Below are 22,986 nucleotides of genomic sequence, written 5' to 3'. Positions count from 1 at the left end.
TTTTTTTCTTATTATTATCAGTCACAGTGTTTTAATCATGTGGTTTTGTACAGTTAGTTTGATGGTTTGTATAATGCACATGAATTACCCATAAATATTGGTAATTACATTGGATCATTGAACTTTTTTCAAGGATCATTTCATTTTATTTGGAAATAAAATGAAATGATCCTTGAAAAAAGTGGCAATAGGGACAACAGATGAAAATGAGCTTACACAGCTAACTGTGGTTTATTTACAGAATAATGAGCACTATCCAATAAATAAAAAGATAGAATTAAAAAAAGTTGTTTTTAATAATTTATCTCTAATTTTCCACGGTTGCTGTGTGTGCGTGTTGTTTAATTGTGTTTGCGTGTGCGTGTGTACACTCTGCTGTCTGACAGGAGCGGTGACGTTTCACGACAGCCCCGCCGCACCAACAGTGCATTCTGGGTCCAACCCAAGATGGCTGCGCCCTTGCAGAAGTGCTGAAGAAGTGCCTCTCCGGAGAAACTGTCGGGATTACGTGGGATTTCCGCGAGCACCGTCGCGCCAAATCAGCTCCGAGGGTCGCTGGCTCGTAGAAGGAGACCGCAGGAGCCCAGTCGTCGATAAGAACGGCCGGGGCTTCGCGTGGCTGTGGCAGACTGTCCGTGTGAAGATGGGCCTCGTCTCCAGGTCCTTCCCATAGCGAAGAGCCGTGGGGAGAGGAGCCGCGGATTCCCCTGCAAACACGCACCCGTCCAGCTCGGCTTTGACGGGTTTGACATACTGTACCGGCTGTGGACGCTGCCCTACAACTTTCTCACCAGGATTGTTTGTGCCACAGTGTCCGTCATCGTCCGCAGGCGCAGAGCTTCCTCAGCCCGGGTAGATAACCCCACATCACCGAGGTCTGCAGCTACACGCTTCGCTACCACCACCAGCGCCATTTCCACACATCTGCTCTCACTCACATGGCTCCGTGTTCAGGTTGTTTCCAACATGACGGGAGTAAACTCCTTTATCAACGCTCGCTCCTCACGCAGTTCTGACAGCTAGCTGCATGGGAGCTGTCAAGTGAGCCACGCTAGCTGAGCTAAGTAGGCTAGCTGACCGGCGTGTGTGTGTGTGTGTTAGCGGGGGAGGCGGCTGTGGTGTTGACACAGGCGGAGTAGTGTGAATGTCCACACACGCGCACGCACACGCAGCTCCTCACCCGTGGCTCAGCCTGTGTGCACATGACCTCATCCAGGTGTTGAGAAAGCCAGGCAGCTGCTCAGCTCACAGTGAGTGTGTGTGTGTGGGGCTTCTGGTGTTGTTGTGGTTTTCATTCACTACACATGACCCACAGCCACCATCCCATAAACCAAGGGAAGTTTTTTTTTTTAATGTTGACGGTCATAAAGTGTAACTCAGCAGCTGTTGAGTTTTCCTAAACTCTCCCTTTACTTTCGATTGTCTTTTTTTTGTCAGCCAGTCGGTGCTCAGCTTTCAACTGAAAGATCTGCTTGCAGCATCACAGTATTTGAGGGTTCTTAAATGTTAATGCCCCTTTTTTTTGTATACTCCTGCAAATAGGAAACTGCACCTATTAATAGTCCTTACCCCTGAGGATCAGAAACGTCTTTCAAAAGAAGTCCTCAAATGTTGAGGAATGTCACAACACAAGCATTCAAAGAACAACTTTGTTTGCATAAACTAAAATTTTGATTTAATTCAGGAACTACGTGATCAAAGAATGAATGAATAAGATTATCAGGAGCCTGACCATAAACTGCCTTCAATCTCACATCCGTCCATTTGTCAATCTGTCAATCTGTCCCATCTCAACTCAACTCAGTTAAATTAATTTAAATTCATTCAACATTTATACAATGCTTATCCTTTAAGGGTTGAAGGGGAGCTGCAGCCAATCCCACCTGACATTGGATAAAAGTCGACGTACACCTTTTCTCTCTAATGGATTATTTTTGCTCCATAGTTTCCACTATCAACATTCTTTTTACTTGACAAGATTAGTCGTATCACCTTCAGAAGAGCCGACGCGTTTGCAAACACCCCTTACAGATGACTTTGCTTTGAGAAATGTCTTGACTGCATAGTTTAACCACTGCCACACTGCTGGCATGGAGTCATCTTCTGGCAGCAGCTCCTCATCCACCATGCAGCTAGCTCACATTGAATTGTTTTTCAAATAAGTAATGGACGAATGACCCCATAGAGAAACATGATAATCGGCCAATGAGCACAGATATGTCGTAGAGTAGGCTTTAATTCTGTTGGTTTGTGAATGTAGCGTGGATCCACATTATTGGGGTGGACAAAGTGTAAATGTCATAATATTATAACAATCTCTATGATTTTCTTGACAAGTCATCTTGGAACTCATGCTGATGAAGGGAAAATGACTAAAATGTCTCATCAAAGTGTTTACAGTACAGAATCAACACAAATCTCTCAGCTTTAACATCCTAATAAACCTAAATAGTAACTTGATCGGGCTGATTTGAGTTTGCTGATGACAGATTTTGATCTTTAGGGGAAACTCAGCCATTTTCATTGTCGTGAAATAAGAGAACCAGCCACAGCTATGATCATGTAGACCACACTGTTAGAAAGAACAGAAATCAGTTACATCTTTTTTCGTTTTCACTAACGTAACCGCTTCCCCTGCAGAGCCCTGATGAAAATGGACTCAGACCTGCTTCATTCCCCAGCCGTGGGCCTCGCTGAGGAAGAGGAGGCCGACATGAATGACTGGAAGCTTCCCTTGGCCTTCATGAAGAAACGCCACTCGGAGAAGATCGAGGGCTCCAAGGCGTTAGCGCAGAGCTGGAGGATGAAGGACAGGGTAAGTTCTCTGCTCATGTACGTCAGGATGCTCCTTTGTGCCGAGATGGGGCTCGAGATTGTAGGGGCTCCACCCTATGTCATTCTGTAGCCAAGTGTAAACTGCGTGAACTCATTCAGATTCACTTTTAGGTACAGTGTGGACACTAGACAGGTTTGATAGTTATGTAGTAGGCGCATTTTCATTGTCATATAGCTCTGAACCCATGTTCATTTTCATGGGAAGAAGTAATTGCAGAGTAGGCCAATGAAAGTTTATCATAATGAATGACAGAACTGTTGCTATATATCGCAGGGGATGTTTTATTTCAAATTTTTAACTGAAGGATTGTTAGACAAGTATTGTTTGGAATTGGGATAAGGACACAATGCAATTCTGTATTTTGAATTGAATGTATCTTTAGAGCTGCAGTTATACAGTAAGATGGCATTATGATAGTCACTAGGCTACTCTACTATGTCACAGCTGTTTCCTAATATTTTGCAGTCTTTATGCTAAGCTAAGTTAGCCGGCTCTAGCTTTGTATTTACAGTGCAAACATGAAAGTGATATCAGACTTCTCATATAACTCTTTTAAAGAAAACAGAAGTGGTTTTGTTAAAGTAGGCATTCTTCAGTTGAGACAGCGTGGAAAGTTGACGGAGGTTGTCCGTTATTAAGCATAGCTGCTATTTGTGCTCTTAAGGAAAGGTCGGTGCTTTGGATTGGCCTGTCCATTATACCAGATCTCAAACTTTCAATCCACAAAAGACACAAATTAAATGCACCAGTGCTACACACAATGCTTCCAGAGGACATCAGTCTTTATACAGCCAGGACAAATTACTGGCAAATTACTGGCTACCCTCGTGTTTATTATAGTACCAATTCATTTTATACTGCTGGAGGCTAGCCATGCTGCGCTTTGACAGGAGAAACTCGAAGCTTTCCCTCATGAATGGCCACAGTGCGTTTCAACTCTCATAAAGCTGTCGTTTCGTCCACTGCAGTGTTACCGACCTGATTATTTGCCCCGTGGCTATGATGGCCAGTGTCATGTAGTCATACATAACCCTGACAAAGTCAGCACCTATTGCAGAAATTCACCCAAGTAAAAATTGAACACCTCGCTGCTGTTAGGACATCAGAAGAGTTACGCCGCAGTGGCTACTGAAGTGTCGCGCTGCAGGGAAACGTTGAATGAGAGAACATCATTAAACGTGAGGCAGCTATTGATTTGAAAGAGGTGATAGGGTTCGGCTGGTGTGGGCATTCCTGTCAGAAAGTCGAGCTAAATCGACTGTAACATTTTATTTTTCATTTTTAAAGCCATAGACCGTCATTTGTACGTTTGTAAGAAGAATGTGTCCTTTCACATTTCTGCTTTCAGAGAGCTGGGATTAAAGAGAGCTTTATTGTGTTTCATGCAGGATTGAGAATTTGGAATTTGGCTTCAAATGTAACTTGGGTTTAAATCAATCATTTAAAATGGCAGTAATTGAAAAATGATGGATTTTAATCTGGTTTTTTTTCCTGCAGCTTCATGCATTTTTCTTTTCAGTAGTTTATGGCTGATCACACACAGCGCTGGCCTTCTAATTGTGTCAGCTGATTTAAGCTGATGGACAGTATCTGTAGCAGTTAAGATATTGAGCGAATCGACATGCAAAGCTTTAAGCCTGGAGAGAGTGTGAGGCTTAGAGCCGACCGTAAATGATGCTTGGCACTGTGGGAAATCAGAGGTCATGCTCTAGGAGGCATGAAGACACACAAACACAAATGCACAGGCATGCACATGTACATGCACACTCACAATCAGTAAGAAGACATGAGAAGAGAGAAAGGCTGTTCAGTTACAAGGCTCATTGGTCAAACTGGGGTGTTTATTCTTCATTTGGGTAATGACAGCTATTAAATTGTGTATATGTGTGTTTTAGTTTTTTTTTTTTTCTGCTTGAGGCATGATTGTGTGTATGTGTTGCCGCACCTGCCAAGTGGAATCATGATAACAGTTTTCAGATACACTGTACAGATGCCTGTATTATTCTACTGTAAAGTTCAAGATCTAGACTACTTAAGAGTGGATCTGTCTAGTGAATTAAAAGCTGCCTGTAGAAGAGAAAATGTAGGAATATATTCTTTTACAGTAATGTTAATTTAAGTAAAAAGATCAAATCAGAAGATGGGGCAAGTATTGTGTTTTTTTCCCTGGACTGTCAGTTTGATAGGGACTACATGAATGGAATTAGGTCTGTGATATTTTCACATGAGTTTGAGTGGCTTCTAGCAAAATCTAAACAGATTCAAATTAGTTTTAATGAGCTGATGCCACGACTTGCTGTTTTCTGTTGATAATCACTCCCAGTGAACACGGAACATGACGTATGTGTGTTGATAACAAGCACACTTGAACCTGGACCTGATGAGATGAGTCAGTGCAGCACAGGCTTTGTCATTGACGGTTTGTTCTGAGTTTGCTAGCTCTCACACACATCACCTGAAATCATCAAAGTTTGAAACAAAAGCAAAAACAGGAATTAGACGGTAACACACTCGATGTGACTTATATCAATAATGTATTACACTGTTGAAGGATGCATAATATATTATAACTGTAGACTGCTTTATTTTGTATTTTGATTGAGAGGTTGAGAGACCTTTGGAACCCATTCGAGTTTGGGCCACGAGCCTCATCTTGGTCTTGTTGAGTTGAAGGAGTTTGCAAATAGGGAGAATAAGGATTTAGTGAAATGGTGGAATTCTAAGCATTGTAATGCTTGACCTTGTAAAGTATCATAGTACATATAATGCTGTTTTACTACATTATGAGGGCTTATAGCAATCGGAAAGATGCAAAATGCTCATTCGAAAACAGAAAACAAATGTCAGGGCCATTCCAGGCATATTTCAGTCGATCAAATCGGCTAAAATAACTCAGCTCCTAATCAGATCCATTCAAGATTGTTTTGTCCTCTTCACACTGCGGCATTTTCCCGCTGCGTACGCCCGTGAAAATTAGCCTGTGAAAGTGAAATATTAATTAGGCACAGCAGTGACTGACCCTGAGTTCACACACTGAGGTTGGAAGGATGCACAGGTTCACTACGCTCTGACGATAATAATTATTAGAAGAGCTGGATAAAAACTCCCATTTTATTTGGCCCTGCAGGGCGTCACTCTCACCAGTTAAAACGACAAACGTCTGCTCTTACCAATTACTGTGAATTCTGTCAGTAAGTTAATGATATGCCTAAATTAGAGCTGACAGTTATTGGCTTGTATTCCCTGTGTGCGGCTGTCAGTATGCGTCAAAGATACAGTAGTTTGTGAGGGGGGGACCTCCACTCCGTAACACCACTGTAAAACCACAAACGGATAATTTACGAGATTAATTTAGACATGATCTTTTTAAAATATGACCTTCCATTTTTTGAATCAAGAGACGCTCATAAAAAATACGGTATGTGAGATTAACTAGCCGGCAGCTGTGTTATGTCAGTGTGTCAGTTACATTACCATTTAGGTGAAGTAAATTATGTTCAGAAACAGACTCTGTGAGTGGATACCTAATATTAAAAGACTTGAATCAGATGGGGACATCACCAATGCTTAAAATACCTAAAATCATTAACGGTCTAACATTGTTAGACAGACAACCTGTCTCTTACCTTGCATGCACAGAAACGTGTCTGTCCCCAGTTATTATTCTTCACAATCCTCTGGAGCTGTAAGCTGTGTGACGTCGGAGTTGCTTGACTCAAGCGTAATGCAAACTTAATGCCCACCCCTTAGCCTCTTTAACAAACCCTTGCCGCATGCAAGTGCACAGAACGTCATCGTAAAGAGTGATTTGTTATAGTTGTGTGGCAATAAGGTTGATGGTTAGAGCAAATTCTTGGAGATGACGCACAGGTTTTTCTCCGGGAGGAGGGTTGAATTCATACACCTGAGCCTCAGTTGAGACACTTTAATACAGTGCTGTGTCAATGCTCATTCTTAGTATGCTTTAATCAGTGAAGAAATCAACACAGATTAAGAAATGCACAGAGTTGATATATCTCTCTATAGTGTAACACAAACAACACATGAGACATAACTCATGTGGCACCATAGCTTGTTTCTTTCCTTACATAGGCATAGAATGCAGGGAAAGTATTAGACTCAGTATGAGGCATCTGAAGGTCCAGTAACTGTGACCTGGGTCCTGACATGTATCCTTAAATCATCTTCTATGGGTCAAACATGTCAGTAATGATGAATGTCAGACATATGGCCATGACCAAGAATGTGTGCATAGGTTGTCAATGCCAAAATCTCATTAACAAAGGTAATATGGTATCTTCCAGTATGAGCAATGTGTCTGTTTCAATGCTCTCATGAAAAATCCTGCTACTCTGCTAAAGACTTAGAAGACAGCATCCCCTCCAAAGCCAATGAGGTTATGTTTTCACTAGGGTTGGATGTGGAAAGCCGGTGTCAATCAGGCACCGATTCCTACACGGCAGGTACCTGCCAGACTGAATCACAACCCAGATTTCGGTGCCTCATCTCAGTGCCTGAGCTATGTACTAAAATAGCTCTGCTTCAGGCAACATAAACATCACCACACGTGCCTAGTTAACATGGCAATTAACTCGACAACACACTCTACACAAAATGATAACCTACAGTTAGCTAGTAGCTACCTCAAACTCGAGTCAACATGATGACACAATGGCTAAAGCTTGACAGTTGAAAGTGTGGCTGAATTTCATTAGGAAAGGTTTCTGACACCGGGACGTCCAGCAAATAGCGTAATATCCGAGAGTTGTGAACCGACAGCTGGCAGCAAACAACTTGTAGAGTTGGTGGTGGTATGCACCTTGTTGTTTTTGATCCACCAGTAAACCCAGAATAGAATGAAGGGAGAAACATGACAAACTAAATGATACATTTAAAAGCAGATGGATGCACCATGTTTGACTGCTTGTGTATCGGTTCTCGCACTGTGTATTTGCAAAAACCCTAACGATGCCCAACCTTAGTTTTCACCCCTGTTTGTTTGTTGGTTTGTACTTTGGTTGTTTACCCATTACATTTTTACTTTCTTTAACATTGTGAGCAAGGGTGTTTTTCAACATTTTCACTGTTTCCTCAGAGAATAATCCATGAATCTTGATGAAAAATATCAGTCACATTTAAGGAACAGATATCTATGAAATTTGATGAAGTTTGACTGAATTTAAAGGGACTGCTGGGCTTTGGTGGAGGTTTGTGCTTTTCTGAGTGCCATTCTAGTTTGATTTGCTTTTCCGATTCTCACGGTGGATTGTAAAATTAGAACATGCGTCATGTTTGTGCGGTTACATGAAAATATGAATAAACTTATTAGCTCAAAGTGCCTCACAACATAGAAATTACACACATGAAAATAGACTAAATTAAAATTGAAGTAGCAAAAAGACGAAAATCATAGTTGAACTGCACTGCAAATTGGATACCAGCCAACCCTCATTTATGACACAAGTAAATCAATAGAACTATAATATAATATTTTTATTATAATATAATTATTTTGGAATAAGTGTGGCTGACTGAGGACATGTTTCTTGTTTCTTGCACCTTTCTGGAAAGACACACACACACACACACACACACACACACACACACACACACACACACACACGAACGACCCATTTAAAATTGTCCCAGCTTCCTCCCTACTTGTTTTCACACATGCGCTGCCTGCTGTGTGTTTTCACTTAGGAGTAATGAAATCAATAAGTCATCAATACCCAAGCACATTGTAATAATGTGGAAATGAGACAGGCTGTCTGTGCTGCTTTATCTTCTGCATCATTAGTTGTATTCAATCAATGTACTCCGCTCATTAGGCAGCACATAGACTTTCAGCCACACAAGCTTGAAAAATGTTTGTAAATATCCATGATAGGTATTTGTATACATTTCTTGAATTATGGCGGTGATCTCACCATACTGTGAACATATGGGAAATGCCCTTTGGCCAACAAATGTACATTCAAAGTTCCCACCCTGTTCATGTGTCTTTTAGATAGATAAATACTCGACAAAGCCGTAGATAATGAAGCATCATACAGATTGGACTGTGCACGCGTCACATGCGCATTTTATCTCTTGATCATTTGCTTTTGATATAGATTCTTATACACTTCTGGATCTCCAAGAAGTTTCCTGCATCTTCACAAAGAATGGTTTTATTGAGCTCATTAGTTGCAAGGATACAACTCTGTCTCAGTAAACAGTATCTTTTATTTCCTTTCCTGCATCATTGTAATTAGTGGAAGGATAATGCCGGTGGTTTTTATTGGGAATCGAGATTAATGAGCAGTAGCACTCCTTCTCGTCTCATAAAAATGGATGTAGAGACATCATGGAGAAATCTGTGAGCTTTTCTAGCTGGTAGGAGGTGCTGAATGTGGCTGTACATTGTCCTAACAGACCACCTGTATCGCAGTCTTGTGCTTTTATTTAAGCTGATCAGTACAGTCTGTACAATGCCTTAGCAGAGTTATCCTTTAGCTTTTCAAATGCTATTAAATCTATATTTATTTTTCATGAGGAAAGGGAGCAGAAGTGGCTCTTAACCTCTGCAGTTGTATTAATCCATGACTGCATTTCTTCCCACCGCGGCGTCTTTTTTAGATTCATAGAGTAAAGTGCAGCGTCACCTTGAGCATAGGGGAGATGTTAAAATGTTTAACGGAGCAACGGTTTTGCTGATCATTTTAGTCTTTCTCTGTATTTAATGCATGTATGTGTGTGACAAAGGGGCAGAGTGTTGCTGGAGAAATGTCCCTACCTGATAATATAAAGATTACTTATGCAGACAGAGGACAAATATTGTATACAGTACAGTATTTCTCAAGAATGTCCTCAGTGCCTGCTTGTGCACTTACTGTACAGGCTATTATCAGTGGGTTCCAAACACATCCAATGGTTCTTCACATGGGAACTTGACAGCAGTTTTCATGTTCTTCTTTTTCTTTTCTCGTACACATGCAAAAACCTAGGCAGCTAAAGTGCACGTCAAAACATTTAAGTGTTAAACTTTCCAAAACAGAATACTTGATAATCGTTCTTTTACAGCAAATGTCCAATGTGTGTAGAGGTGAGAAATTACACAGAGTTTTAACTTTTTTTTCCCCTCATTCAGCTACTCTTGTCACTTTTGGCAGCATAAATGCCTTTGTCAGGAAGGAATTTACCCATTTGTACAATTCATTGTGTTTGTAACAAAGGACATGGAGAAAAGCTCATTCTACAGGAGGAGACTGTGCTTGTTGGCTCTTAGCCCAAATTATGAGCATGGCCATTTTTTTTTACATACTAAGGCCTATGTAAAAAGCTGTATTTGGCTCTTTGGCAAGAAATGTTTGCCATGTATTTTTTATTTATTATTTATTATTTTTTCAGATATACCAAAAACACATTTTGTATTTTAAGAGCAAGTCACATACACAACTCTGCTGAAGTGTCCATATCATGACCTGTTGCTACATGACCGTAGGAGATCAATGGTCTCCACCATTTTAATAACCTTTATTTATTGTTGGCCTAACAAATGTAATAAATAGGGGCCATTGATCGTCGCATTGACCAGAGCTGCGGGGCTGTATCGGAGTCTTAAAAGGGCGTGGGGGGAAAAAGCTGGGAAGTCCCCTGGAGTCCTGTGCCGCTATTAATGAGAGGAGGACGGCAACCAATTATGTGCATAGGCCAAAACAGGGAGATGCACGCACACATGCTAACTCGTCACCATGACTTCAGAGGACAATACATTGACTTGCATTCGAATCCTGATTACTCACTTTAACTTAAACTTCCCTCACCCTAACTTTAATACACATCTTCTCCTTTAAATCTTGCTTACTTTTTGTCCTCTTAATGAAGACAAGTCCACATAATGTGTGGACACACACACACACACGTAATTTGAATATTTATCCTCCTTCCCATTTGCTTTTCTGATTCCCTCTTCTGTTCTTTCGGCTCTCCTACTCCTCATTTCTCTCCCTTTGCCTCACAAAGAAAAAGACTTAATGAGGTTATTGGAAATCCATGAGGGTCAGAGCATACCTGTATTAAAATCTCATTTTGTTTAGGCTGTCCTCTCAGGTTAGTACTTATAGTCAAATTAACAGGCTGAAGCCTCCGCTTTGATCAAGAGCTACATTATCTTGTTATGGGTCAAAAGGTGCTCAGGTCACACAGGGAATCCTCACTCATCCCCCCTCTCTTTCTCTCCACTCATTTCTTCTTATCACTGTCTTTAACACATCTACGATAACAGTCCTGCTGTTTCCATTTGTGTTTTCCTTTGGCTGGAACCAACTATTATTTTCATTGTCCACTGATCTATTCTTTTCTTTACAAGCGATCAAAACAGAGCCAAAGGTGATTTTCTGCTTTACAAATCAATAATGGTTAAAAGTTTATCAGTTATTGACAGTTATTACATATTTTTTTGTCAATTGCAGCCCTTTTTAAAAAATTCTTTAGTTTCCTACTATCTCCAATTGATGGGTGGATCTTATCCAACTCAATTCAAATTAATGAGATTTAAATCACTTTTACCTAAAATTCCTGTTTTACCCTTTTACTTGGATGAGTTAACAATTTATTCTGCATCATACAAACAGTTAATGTTGTTAAATTGATATGACCGCAGACTTTGTAAAATGTTGTTGAATCCACTGTGCAGATGCAAATATCAATTATTTAAGATGTGTAACTATGATGATTTGCAGGAAGTGACAAATCCAAAGTGCTCAGAAGTTTACAGAAAAATAATAAATATGGTAACAACATGTTAAGCCCAATTCAAGCTTCTGCGTCGAAGCTACGTTGTAGCCTATGAGTGGATGTGTACGCCACATAGAGCCATACTCCGTGCCCTGACCTGCACCTCCCCAAAAATGTAACTATGTGTCAGAGATGCAGACTGTAGGAGCTGTGATTGGTCCACTTGGTAGCATCGCATTTCCAGCAGACTTGCCACCAGTTTTTAATTGAGTTGAAGAAACGAACACGGACAAAGTCTTCCTTTTCTTCACTGCAGTTCTTTAAGAAAAAGTAATTGCTCTTCAACATCTCTCAGCTCCAACTCCAACATGATCCGCTTCGTAACACTCAACATTGTTCTGAAGTAAACAGAGACGCCGGACAATTTGTAAATAAGCGGACCAGAAACCGGAAGACACTCCACCAGCATAGAAACTCTACCGCTTCTAGTGTTTCGGCGGTGTTGTTGCAGCGCGACTCACACACACGTACACCCAACATGAATGCTCAGCCCTGTGCATAGGTGCTTACCTACAGTGTAGCTTCGACGCGGAAGCATGAATTGGGCTTTAGATGTGGAATGTGTTGCACACCAATGTGCTTTTAAAACGAGTATAACCTGAATTCAAGAAAAGAAAATCTAATTCCTTGCCTTGGAAATAATTGTTTGCTGGGCTGACAAAACGTCGCAGTAATAAGTTCATGAATTAATTACTCAGTCAACAGAAAATTGGCATGGAGTATAAATTGATACTTTTTAGCCCAAATTGACTACTTTACTGTTTCCAGCCTCTGCAGTGAGCACATTTCCTGGTTTTGTTCATCGTCTTTTATGAACTGAAAACAAAACAAAATATTTGAAGAGGTCACTTTATGAAAATGTTTCTTGCATTTACAGACCAATCCATAAATCTATTAATCAAGAAAATAAATGACTTATAATGCTATGATGAAAATAATTACTTAGTTGCAGGCCTCACACCAAGTGAGATAAGTAGGCCAATTTAGAAACCGAACGTATGACATAAAAGTGTGTGTGTGAGAGAGATTTGGTTTCTACACTGACCTGCCTATCACATTAAGAAGAGTTTACTCATCACAGTCTTTCTTGTATTTTAATGTATCACATATCTCACATATACTTTAACTGGGGCTTACATAGAAACATTTTTACTTTCAGCTTCTCCACATCTGTAAGAGGACGAGACAGTGCATTCAAGTGCTGGGCACGCTGCCCCTCTGCAGTTTTTAGTCAGAGGCTTAACTGACAGACAGGCACTTTGAGATAAATAAGGACTTTTAAAAAAGTGTGAATCATGAAAAGCTGCTCAGTGGAGACTCGGAATAAAAATATAGAGATGGAAATGCGCATAATAGGTCCCCTTAAATATCTTAACGAGCACTACACTCACAGCTTAACCATTTTAACAGCGTCTAAGGGAGCAACTACGTTATTGCTATAAGCCCTGCAGATACCTACATTGCTGCCCAATAGATATAAAAAATCTCTTTTGATCAATTATTTACAAGCTTGGTTAAATGAACTACCTGTTCTTGTTTTCACTGAGTGTGAGGTAATGTGGAACAAACAAGCGGATAAATCAGTGAGAATAATGTGGACCACACCCGTGAGGCATCATACTCAAATGTCATGTTGCATCGTAATGATGATTGTGAAAAGAAACACTGTGCCTCATTCGTCTTTGTTATTCTTATGAATATCAAGGTCAAATCTGTTGTAAATTACCTGCATTGGACGATGGACAGAAACAAATAATTTCATCAGGGATGCTCGTTTTGGGATGGTTATTATATCATCAACTGGAACCACTTAAGTATAACCATGATTAACTCCAAAGTGATACCATTGTTGCGGTGGCAGTAGTGTCTCCTGTCCTCATTGCACCTTGGGTGATGAGTTTGACTTCTATCTGCTGAAGTACCTGTTTCTGTATCTCTTGTATATTTGTATGCTGGTCCATGTTGAGGTAAAAAAAAATGATATGATAGTTTACCGTCTCTTGAGAGCCAACAGTTTTTCTTGACATTTAACCTGCCGTGGCAGTAACATCTTTTCTCTCTCCCACTGGAATTTGCATTAATAGTGTGCTGTCACTTCTGCTGTTGTATTTTAAAGGCCAAACCTGCCCCGGTTCCTCCCAGTTGAGGCTGTGTCTTTGTAATATGTTTTAGATGTACAGGCCACCTTCCTATTCAAGTGGTCTCAGACTTTTGGACGCTGTCAGTGTCTTTTCCCAGGATAATGGTGTAGATCTTTTGCAGCCCCTGCAGAGTTGACAGGGAACAGGCACATTTGCCTACATATTAGCAGTAAAATCATCTTATTGAGGCAGTTGACCTCCATCTCTTTCATTTTTTAACTGTGCACAATTTCTTTTTATTCAATTGACTTGTCTATTGGGTGAGGAGGGCACATTTCAGAATAAAATTACTTAAAATATGGTGTTCTTATTGGTCAAAGGATCTGCGTACTGACACCTTCCTTTTAATATGTGTGAAGGAAAAAGGCACACATTTCGTAGACAAGATAATGTGAAACACATCGTAGTGCAAACTAAAAGAATATCAGTAAAGAAGTAAAAGTGCTTAATAAGCAGTAAAACCAGCCTCTAGCTCCCAAACAGCTTGAATCTTCATTGACTTTTCTGTCATTTGAGTGAAAGCTGTGTGTCAGGGGACATTGGATCATTCTTGACAGAAAGCCTCCAGTTCTTTGAAGGATAAAGGAAGAGAAGAAATGTGTCCCATGAAACCTGATGGACTTTTAGATCGTGTGGCTGGGGAGACAATCTTAGACTTCTAGCCGCTTTCCGGTGTTCATGAAAACACTTGAGCTATCCTTAGATTTAAAGATACCATTTCTGATCCAAAAGTTGAGAATAGACAAAAATTATATTTAAAGCATCATCCGAAATCTTCTGAAAAAGCTGTTTTTCTTTGTTAATTGGTAATAAAATGTGATATAATCTTCACAAGTCACGAGGATAGACAAACATCGTGTGCTTTTGCTAAAACGCAAACATTTATAATTTGTGTCTTTATTGAATACACCCACAAAACATTGTTAGTGCTGGTGGGAAATAAGTGAATCCTTGGATTCAATAACTGTCCGAACCTCCTTTGGCAGCAATTACCTCAAACAAAGACTTATTTTAGCTGTGGATCTGACCTGCACAACATTCAGGAGGAATGACATCATCAGGTATATTCTGATGATGTCTGCTATGTGACCTCCTCTCTCGTAGTCCGAACTCAGCATTGGTTTAAGGTCTGAGCTCTGATTGGGCCACCCCAAACTGTGGATTTTCTTAGTTTAGACCCCATGTCGGGTGATTGTCCTGCTGCATCACCCATCTTCTTCTGGTGCCCAGCCATCTGACAAATCAACCTTGTGTCTTCAGCCCACAAAACATTTTACCATTAGTGTGTTGGAGATTGAAGCTCCTCTTGGTAAACTTGTGCAGTAAGGTTTTTGTGGAGAGCAGAGGCTTGTCTGGGGCTTGAATGGAGCCATGCATTTGCGTATGATTTACTCATGAAGAATGATGTAAACCTGCTCCAATAATTCATCTAATGTTACTTTGGGTTTCTTTTCTTTAAACCGCATTGAGCCTCCATCTACAACTCCACTTGGTTTCATTGACAGGACTTCATATTTACAAACAAGAAGACGTAATTTAAGCCTGACAGCAATACTAATATGAATAATGGAAATGCATATTGATACCAGGTGTAAATATAATCAGGTTAAAATCATAACTACATAGAATCTGGGAACAAGATGAATTTCAATGTCAGGTGTAATAGAGTGTGATGGTGAGCTTCATAAAAATATGTACTAAACCTCAGTATGACATTGTCACTGTGGGCATATTAGCAAGGCTAAAGATTGCATTTATTTAAAAGCAACACTATCCATAACTGCATTCACATGGTGCATGGAAGGTCCCATTTCCAGAGTTGTGAACTCATTGTTCCTACTTGTGTCTGGAAGTTGAAAACGTGCGTGGACGCTGTAAAAGGTGGTGATGAAGTCAGCGATTTAGCAACTCCTGTGCCAAAAGTTTCACCCACTTTCCGATTTGTTCACTAGAACTCATGTTTTCGTTAGTTATCCTAGTCGGGAACAAATCTTCGATTATTCCTGACACCACGTGACCACACAATAAGTACAGCTCAACAGAGCCCCTAGACCCTCAGTCGTGTCTGGACCTTTCATGCAAGAGTAAACTGTGTAAATTCCAATATGAATCTGTCAGGACTAAATGGAGTTTTTACCAAGCATGCAGGTGGGAGAAGGTTGAGGGGTGAGGAGGTCAGATGGACATGATTGAGGTGATATGCTGCAGTGTGACTGCATGTGTGCGGATGCTGTGCAAGTTGAGTCTTGTCCTGCCCAGTCCCACTAGCACACTGACCTTTTCCTCTATCGGTGGGAGAGGATGAGGGCACCTTAATTACCCTCTCAACAACAGCCTTCCTAACGCTGCTCAGCCAGGGGAGGTCACGAAACCCACTGTACTCAAACACAACACATGCTCTATAGGTTTACATTACCCACAGAGAGTTATCCGGCACTACCTGGAAAAGGTCACTTGGCACTATTACATTGACTTACCTGGAAGTGTTGTACGTGTGTAAACTATTGAATGACTTAGCTCTGAACAAATGTGTCCTCATGCAGCTCTCTCTTGCCACTCACACGGACACACGTGGAACGGCAGGGCAGGGAGGGCGAGGAGGAGAATGTGACATCAAGTGAAGGGAAACATAAACCTATTATTCAAGTTGACAGCAGCTCTGCTCATTAATGCATGTGCAATAAAACCGTAGCCAATACGAGTAATTTATCAAAACACCCATTAAACTTTCAGAAGTGATATTTACAGTTTGTCCTGCAGTCTCCCATCCACCAGTGGTCTAATGTGTTTAAGCCATAGCAAATTGTCATTTTATAGCTAGTTGTTATGAGAAAGCTAAAACAAAAATGGGCTGTATGTTAAAAATGGACATTGATGACTGCAAACTTTTTTTGGACAAGTGGTTTCTCTAAAACACTGGGCGACGCATCCACCTGACCTATGTAAAAACGTCCCTGAACATTGGGACACCATAGCGCTGGTATATAGTGACTAGTGAGTGATTTCAGACACAGCCACTGTCTTTTCTCATCAATGTTGTAAATATTGTTATTTTGTTGATAACTTGCTCTGTTACACGGGACATCTGTTACACTCTGTCCATCCTCGTAGAGGGATCCCTTCTTTTTGGTAGTTTGTTCCTCACTCTCACTCAGGGTTAGGGGGAGAGTATCTCACACCTTGTTTAGCCCTATGAGGCAACTTGTGATTTTTGAATATGGCTATACAAATATAATCTGAAAAATTGAATGGACAACATATAAGGAACAATTATTTCCCATTGTATTTTAAGTATAAAAAAATATATTATTTTGTATTGTCAATGGTGTAATAATGACTTTGAGATTAAGAAGACAAAGAAGTGTTTCCTCAGCTGCACAACATATGTGCTGTCAAGGGTTGTCTTCTCTGCAGTATTCAAGTGCGAGTTTTATCAAGCAGACCTCAGGCAGCTGATCAGGCAGCTTTTGTTGGCACTTCCTTGATTTCAGTTCATTGTGTCAGTGTCCTCTTTAATTGGAGCTACAAGTTGGGGCGACAGGGTGTCACCGCGGCTGACGTCTGCTCCGCTGCACAACGGAATGTTTCTGAAGTGCTGATGGTGCTGAAGTGCTCACTGCTACTTCTGTGTGTAATTTGCACTGTTGGAGACCTGTGCTGCCTGAACAGGTCGCTCTGTGTGTGTGTGTGTGTGTGTTTGTCAGGATTTTCCACATAACCCATGGATCAATGGTTATTCTATTTCGATGGCCTATGTCTTTTTCCCCTCACTTCGGGCCACAGTGGACTTTAGTGTTAGGTCTCATTTCCTGGTGTGACATCAGTCTGTTGTTACGATGCTCCTGTCCCATTTTCATTTGGAAGAAGAAACACCCACACACTATCTACACTGGCTCAAAAAAACAAACATTGTTTTATCAAATGTTTTTTCATTAAGCAGGTGCAGGTGTTTTTACTCTTTCTTGTGTGTCAGGTCTGCTTATGCACTTTTCATAAAGATCATTAAGGTTTTTGATTATTTATTTATTCAATGAGCCTTTGCTTTATCTGCACCTCTCTGTTTTATATTCATACTTTACAGTTTCAGGTTAGAGCCCTTAGTATAATGACAGAACTAGTTATTCTTCTAGCTGTAGAAAACTGAAGCCGTTTTTTAGACATGAACTCCGGAAAAAGTAGGTCTGGTTTTTCTCTAGGATTTTTCTTTCTCATATGAAGAACGCAGCAGGAAATTATCTGGAAGTTATGCCATCCCTAGAGGGGTGGCGTCTGGGTAGAGAATGCAGGAGGCAAGACATAATGTATAAATCCTGCTGCAGAAAGTTTGCAATTTTGCAGCACATCAACACTGGCGTCTGCCCTTATTATCAAAAACTCTTGAATCTCATTGTCTGTCCAGCTTGACATATTTGTCTGCATCAGTTTTGTGTCTGTTGCGTGTTTAAAATCATCATCAACTCGTCTACTCACTCCATGGAAAGTCTGGAGCCTCTCCCTCGGACATTAGGGTACTCACACAGAGCCCCACTGGATCATTTCAGGAGAATATTCTGGGCTCAGTGCATGTCTGACAGCAGCAATATAGTGAGCTCTATTTCTATAGTTGAAGTCCCTGGATCAAGTGGAAAAATGTGGAAGTGAATAAATCTTCTTTCTCAGTAACTATTGTGGAGTTCCCCCCTGGATGAGACACTTAACTTTTACTGCTTCACTGGATTGTCATTGGCCAGGAGCAGCAGAATGTGGTTTACTAGAAAAACGTCCCTGAAGGGACCTGAACACAAGCATGCTCAGTCCAGTTACTCAGATGAATACAGATTTAATGTGCTTTTGAAAAACTTTAACAATGATGTGAGCACTGATGAGTGATGTGAAGATAATGTTGTGTCCTGTGTCTTCTCTCCCAGATGAAGACGGTCAGTGTAGCGCTGGTGTTGTGTCTCAATGTTGGAGTGGACCCCCCCGATGTGGTCAAGACCTCACCCTGCGCCAGACTGGAGTGCTGGATAGGTGAGTGAGTCTGTAACATGAAAATGAATGAACATGCTCTTACAATGTAACTTTTTTTTCAATGACGCTCTTTTAGAAAATACACATTATCACTGACAGTCAAGCTGATGCCATTTCTGAGTAGTCCGTCTTATCCTGAAAACACCATTTATAACAAACCATGACAGTAAAAGTTTAGCTTTTACTTTGCAGCATTTAGCGACATTCTTAGTCTCTCCCAGAGCTGAATTCATAAGTGCTTTGTCAACAAAAGATGAATTAGTCGAGAGAACCACAACACGTAACACAGAACAAAGACAAAGGAACCACCTCCATTGAATGGAAACCTCAAAACCACTGTTTGCCTCCCCTGAGACTCCTTTACTCTTCGAGGAGTGAGGGAGGCACATTAAAGTGTGAACACAGCTCTTAAAGTTTCTTAACTCTCTGAGTGTTTCCTGACACTGTGAAGACCTGCCGCTTGGTTCTAGAGATGGCGAACTTTCAGAGGTAAAGGCAGGGGTGATGTCCTGAAATACACCAGAGTAGAATATATGGAATCTGATGCATCTATTTGCAAATAGATCGACACACATCAGCTTTTCTTTTGCTATGGTGTGTGTGTGTGGTTGTCAGAAAACTTATTTTACACAGTGGCACCAGTACAGGAAATTGTGTAATCCTATAGGGACTTGGGAGAGATCTTGGTGTTTCAATATGCACTTTCACCATAGGTTTCTTGAAAGTCACTATTTTATTATTCATTTTACTTCACATTTCTCCAAAGTCTATAAGTTTGAGAAAAAAATACAGTGTCTCAAGAGTCTAGATAATAATAAGTTAAAAAAAGTAATTGTGTATTTTGAAATTTCTTATTATTCCAAGAAAAGTATATATTATTTCTTTAAAATGACACACACACAGAAGTTATTATTTGAACCATCAAACACAATCATTTAGTTGTGATAGTGCGACAAAGCCTCATTCATCACAAGAGCAGTGGATAACTTCTCTGCATAAGCGCATCAGTATCTCCTGCAAACTTGCCAATACATTAGTCTCTGCCTGCTGCGCACAATTTGATCTGTCCTCAATCTATATTTTGCTATTCTTCTTGCCATATTGATGCACTCTCATCAATATTTCAACCTGAGGCTGCTGATATTTTTCCAAACACTGCTTTTGATTTGATAAGAAATTTTCCTTTGATGCTGAAAGGACGAACTTGCCTTTGTCATCATAGTTCTGTTGTATCTTTTTCATGAATATTAAACAACATTTGCTGTTTTGTTACATTGGTTTTGGTAAAACTGTCAGCTAAAAATCTGACACTTTACAATCATGGCTGCTTTATCACCTTCGATTGAATGAGTATAGTTTTACTGTGCCATGGAGGTTTTGTGTGTGTGTGTGTGTGTGTGTGTGTGTGTGTGTGTGTGTGTGTGTGTGTGTGTGTGTGTGTGTGTGTGTGTGTGTGTGTGTGTGTGTGTGTGTGTGTGTGTGTGTGTGTGTGTGTGTGTGTGGCGTTGCGTGCACGTGTGTGTGGGTGTGTGTGCGACGTGTATCGACGTGTCGCGTGCTGTACGTACGTGTGGGTGTGTGCATGCAGGCGTGTGTACGTACGTGTGTACGTACGTGTGTACGCAGTGTATTTTACTCTCTGTGTTTGCTTGCCAGATCCTCTGTCGATGAGTCCACAGAAAGCTCTGGAGACCATCGGAGCCAACCTGCAGAAGCAATATGAAAACTGGCAACCCAGGGTAAGTGGGTTCACATGAACCAGCCCCACTCTTTCTCTTAAATGTTCTTGTAATGACACAAACACACACACACACACAAACACACACACTCTCACAGCTATTGCACATTACAGTACATACACACTCGGATGAAATGCATCAAATAAAACAATGAAGAATCATCCGCCCTCCAAGATCTGACTTTGGTCATATCATATCATCAGTGATTGATTTAGCATCCAATAACCCATATGGTACGTTCACAGCTAACGGGAAACTATTATGATGCGTTCCCACAGAATGCGTCACAAATTTTATTCTGGTTAATAAAAACAACCTTCTTTCAGATTTTTGCCAAATCTGTGAATGAAACGGGTAGTGGTGGTAGTTTTTGTGTGAGAAGAGGCTTTCTGGAGAATGTTTTTTTCTCCAGGTATTACTTTGTGGACATTTTAAATGTATTATTTTACCCTCATCAATCTATAAGGTTGTCGCTACGGATGTTGAGCAGTTCTTCCACTTACCAGAATGTCAGTGGTTTGATTCCTTGCTCCAGCGAATGAATATGTGGGTGAATGGTCGATGAACGGTCGATGAAACCAGAAGAGCGCTGTAGAAAATACAGTCCACCCATTTACATTTTCTCATTGGCATGTACAAAAGTGATCAACGTGGTTCTAGTCCAGATGAAACCTGAATGAAACTGTGACATCTTGCACTTATCTGCTTTTAGTGTGTGAATTCAAAAAAACTCAACTCCTGTCCTGCAGCTGTCATTGTAACTCTATGGCCCATAATTCAGTTTCCTCTGTGATCATTTGATGGTTGAATGGTTTTATTTTTAATATCTCTTTGTATCATCACTTATACTCTTCTGTGTTCAACGTTCCAACAAACACCCACCTGCTCTTGACAGTGATTCTTATTTCTTTTTCTTTAAACAGATGCATCACATGCTCTTGTAAATTCAGCTGTTATAAGTGTATGTGTGTGTGTTCATGGATTCATATCATTGCTAGCAGCTGCACTTCCTCTTGGCTCCCAGCTGTAAGCGAGGTCGGTATTTTCTCAGAGGCTCCTCAGTCGAGCTCTCCCTTGGCCTCCGAGCATCGCAGCCTCTGTGCTGGAGCAGATGGTAGAGGCAGCTTTTCCATCACTCCTAAACACAGATGAAGCGAGATAAGTGAAGGTTAAGAAAACAAAATGGATGTTAGGGTGTGAGGACAAGCGGAGATGGAGATATGCACTGGAGTAGATGAAAGATGCTCAAGAAAAGACTGATTTGTGATCAGTAACCTGCTTTCACAATGTTTGGACAGAGAGAGCAGGAAATGGTAAGGAGAGAACTGTGCTTAGGCAACAGGAAATCTGATCCATGCGACTGACTGTACCCAGTCTTAGTAGACAGTGTTTACAAAACGTGACGGGATTTTCTGTCATTTCACCATTCATTCATGTTTTCAGTGAGGTGTGGTTCTCCATTGGCAACAGCTCAAATTGTCAAAGGTCTAGTTTGATGATTTAGTTTGTCTGAGGAAGACGTTGAAGCTGCTGATCAGGACATCCACAGGATTCTCCACCGACAGTTTCTCATTTCATGATCAGTTGAGTTTGTAGATGACTGACTAAATAAAAAACATTAAGTCATTACATTTTCTCTAGGCCCCCTCTCTTCTCCAAAAAGTTTCATTTCAGATAATTGTAGTAAACAACATATTCTGGGAAAAACTGTATTCTAAGGTGGGTCTTTAGGACAGTGACAGCTGTAACTGAGATCAGAGGTGTTGAATGAAGCGGTTTCATGCTCTTTATGTGCTGCTGACATTTCTGCATTTGATGTAAATTTGAAGAAAGATTACATCTTGTGATTACCATGTGGATGGTAAATAAGCACTAAAAAGTCTTATTTCAACTATATTTTATTTGAAAGTCTGCACCAGATGACAACAGTGTATGATGCTGCATACATTTGTACACTCCTTTATATATTTCTCTCTGTGCCTCTTGCTATGTCAGACATGTATCCTGTGGGGAGTAGTGAAAGAAATAAGCAGACACTTGAAATTTGATGGGAACGGTTGAGCAGAGCTGCATTTGCAGATCTTGGATTTGAACTGCATTTCAAACCACCTGCAAATATGATTTAGACGACTCGATTTGATGAGGCCTTTTTTCTTGTGAGACTTTGTAACAAAAGGTCTGTTTATTAGATGTGTGAAAGAAATCAGACCTCAGGTGTCTGCTGAGAGCAATAGGGATATGGGATGTTTTGGGCCAGGTGGAATGGAGGAGCTGAAAGACTAAGAAAAAGGTAAAATAGAGACCGTAGTAGCTGCTGAGCCTTGTTAGTCGGAGCTTTGGCATCCTACATGTCCACCAAAAACCTTATATCTTGAGTAGGTAAAATTAAAAATAACATTGTGTGGCTGTTTTGTAAGATGCCACAGAAGTGACACACAAGAGGGGGTGAAGGAAGAGACATCCTAAGAGAGAGCAGTTG

The 22,986-nt window shown here is 40.7% G+C and overlaps 1 protein-coding gene across 1 annotated transcript in view; it reads left to right on the top strand.

The window, feature by feature from the left end:
- Window positions 1-421: 421 nt before the first annotated feature.
- rptor (regulatory associated protein of MTOR, complex 1) overlaps window positions 422-22,986 on the top strand; it is a 153,715-nt gene continuing 131,150 nt past the window's right edge. The window contains 4 exon segments of the mRNA XM_047342165.1: window positions 422-875; window positions 2,641-2,815; window positions 18,666-18,768; window positions 20,425-20,507. Of these exon segments, the coding sequence (XP_047198121.1) occupies window positions 2,648-2,815; window positions 18,666-18,768; window positions 20,425-20,507 (354 nt within the window). The 5' untranslated portion in view covers window positions 422-875; window positions 2,641-2,647.

The sequence above is a fragment of the Hippoglossus stenolepis genome, chromosome 2, assembly GCF_022539355.2.
Source record: "Hippoglossus stenolepis isolate QCI-W04-F060 chromosome 2, HSTE1.2, whole genome shotgun sequence".
NCBI classification, from domain to species: Eukaryota; Metazoa; Chordata; class Actinopteri; order Pleuronectiformes; family Pleuronectidae; genus Hippoglossus; species Hippoglossus stenolepis.
The sequence above is the reverse complement of the archived record's forward strand: the minus strand, read 5'-3'. Positions and strand labels throughout refer to the sequence as shown.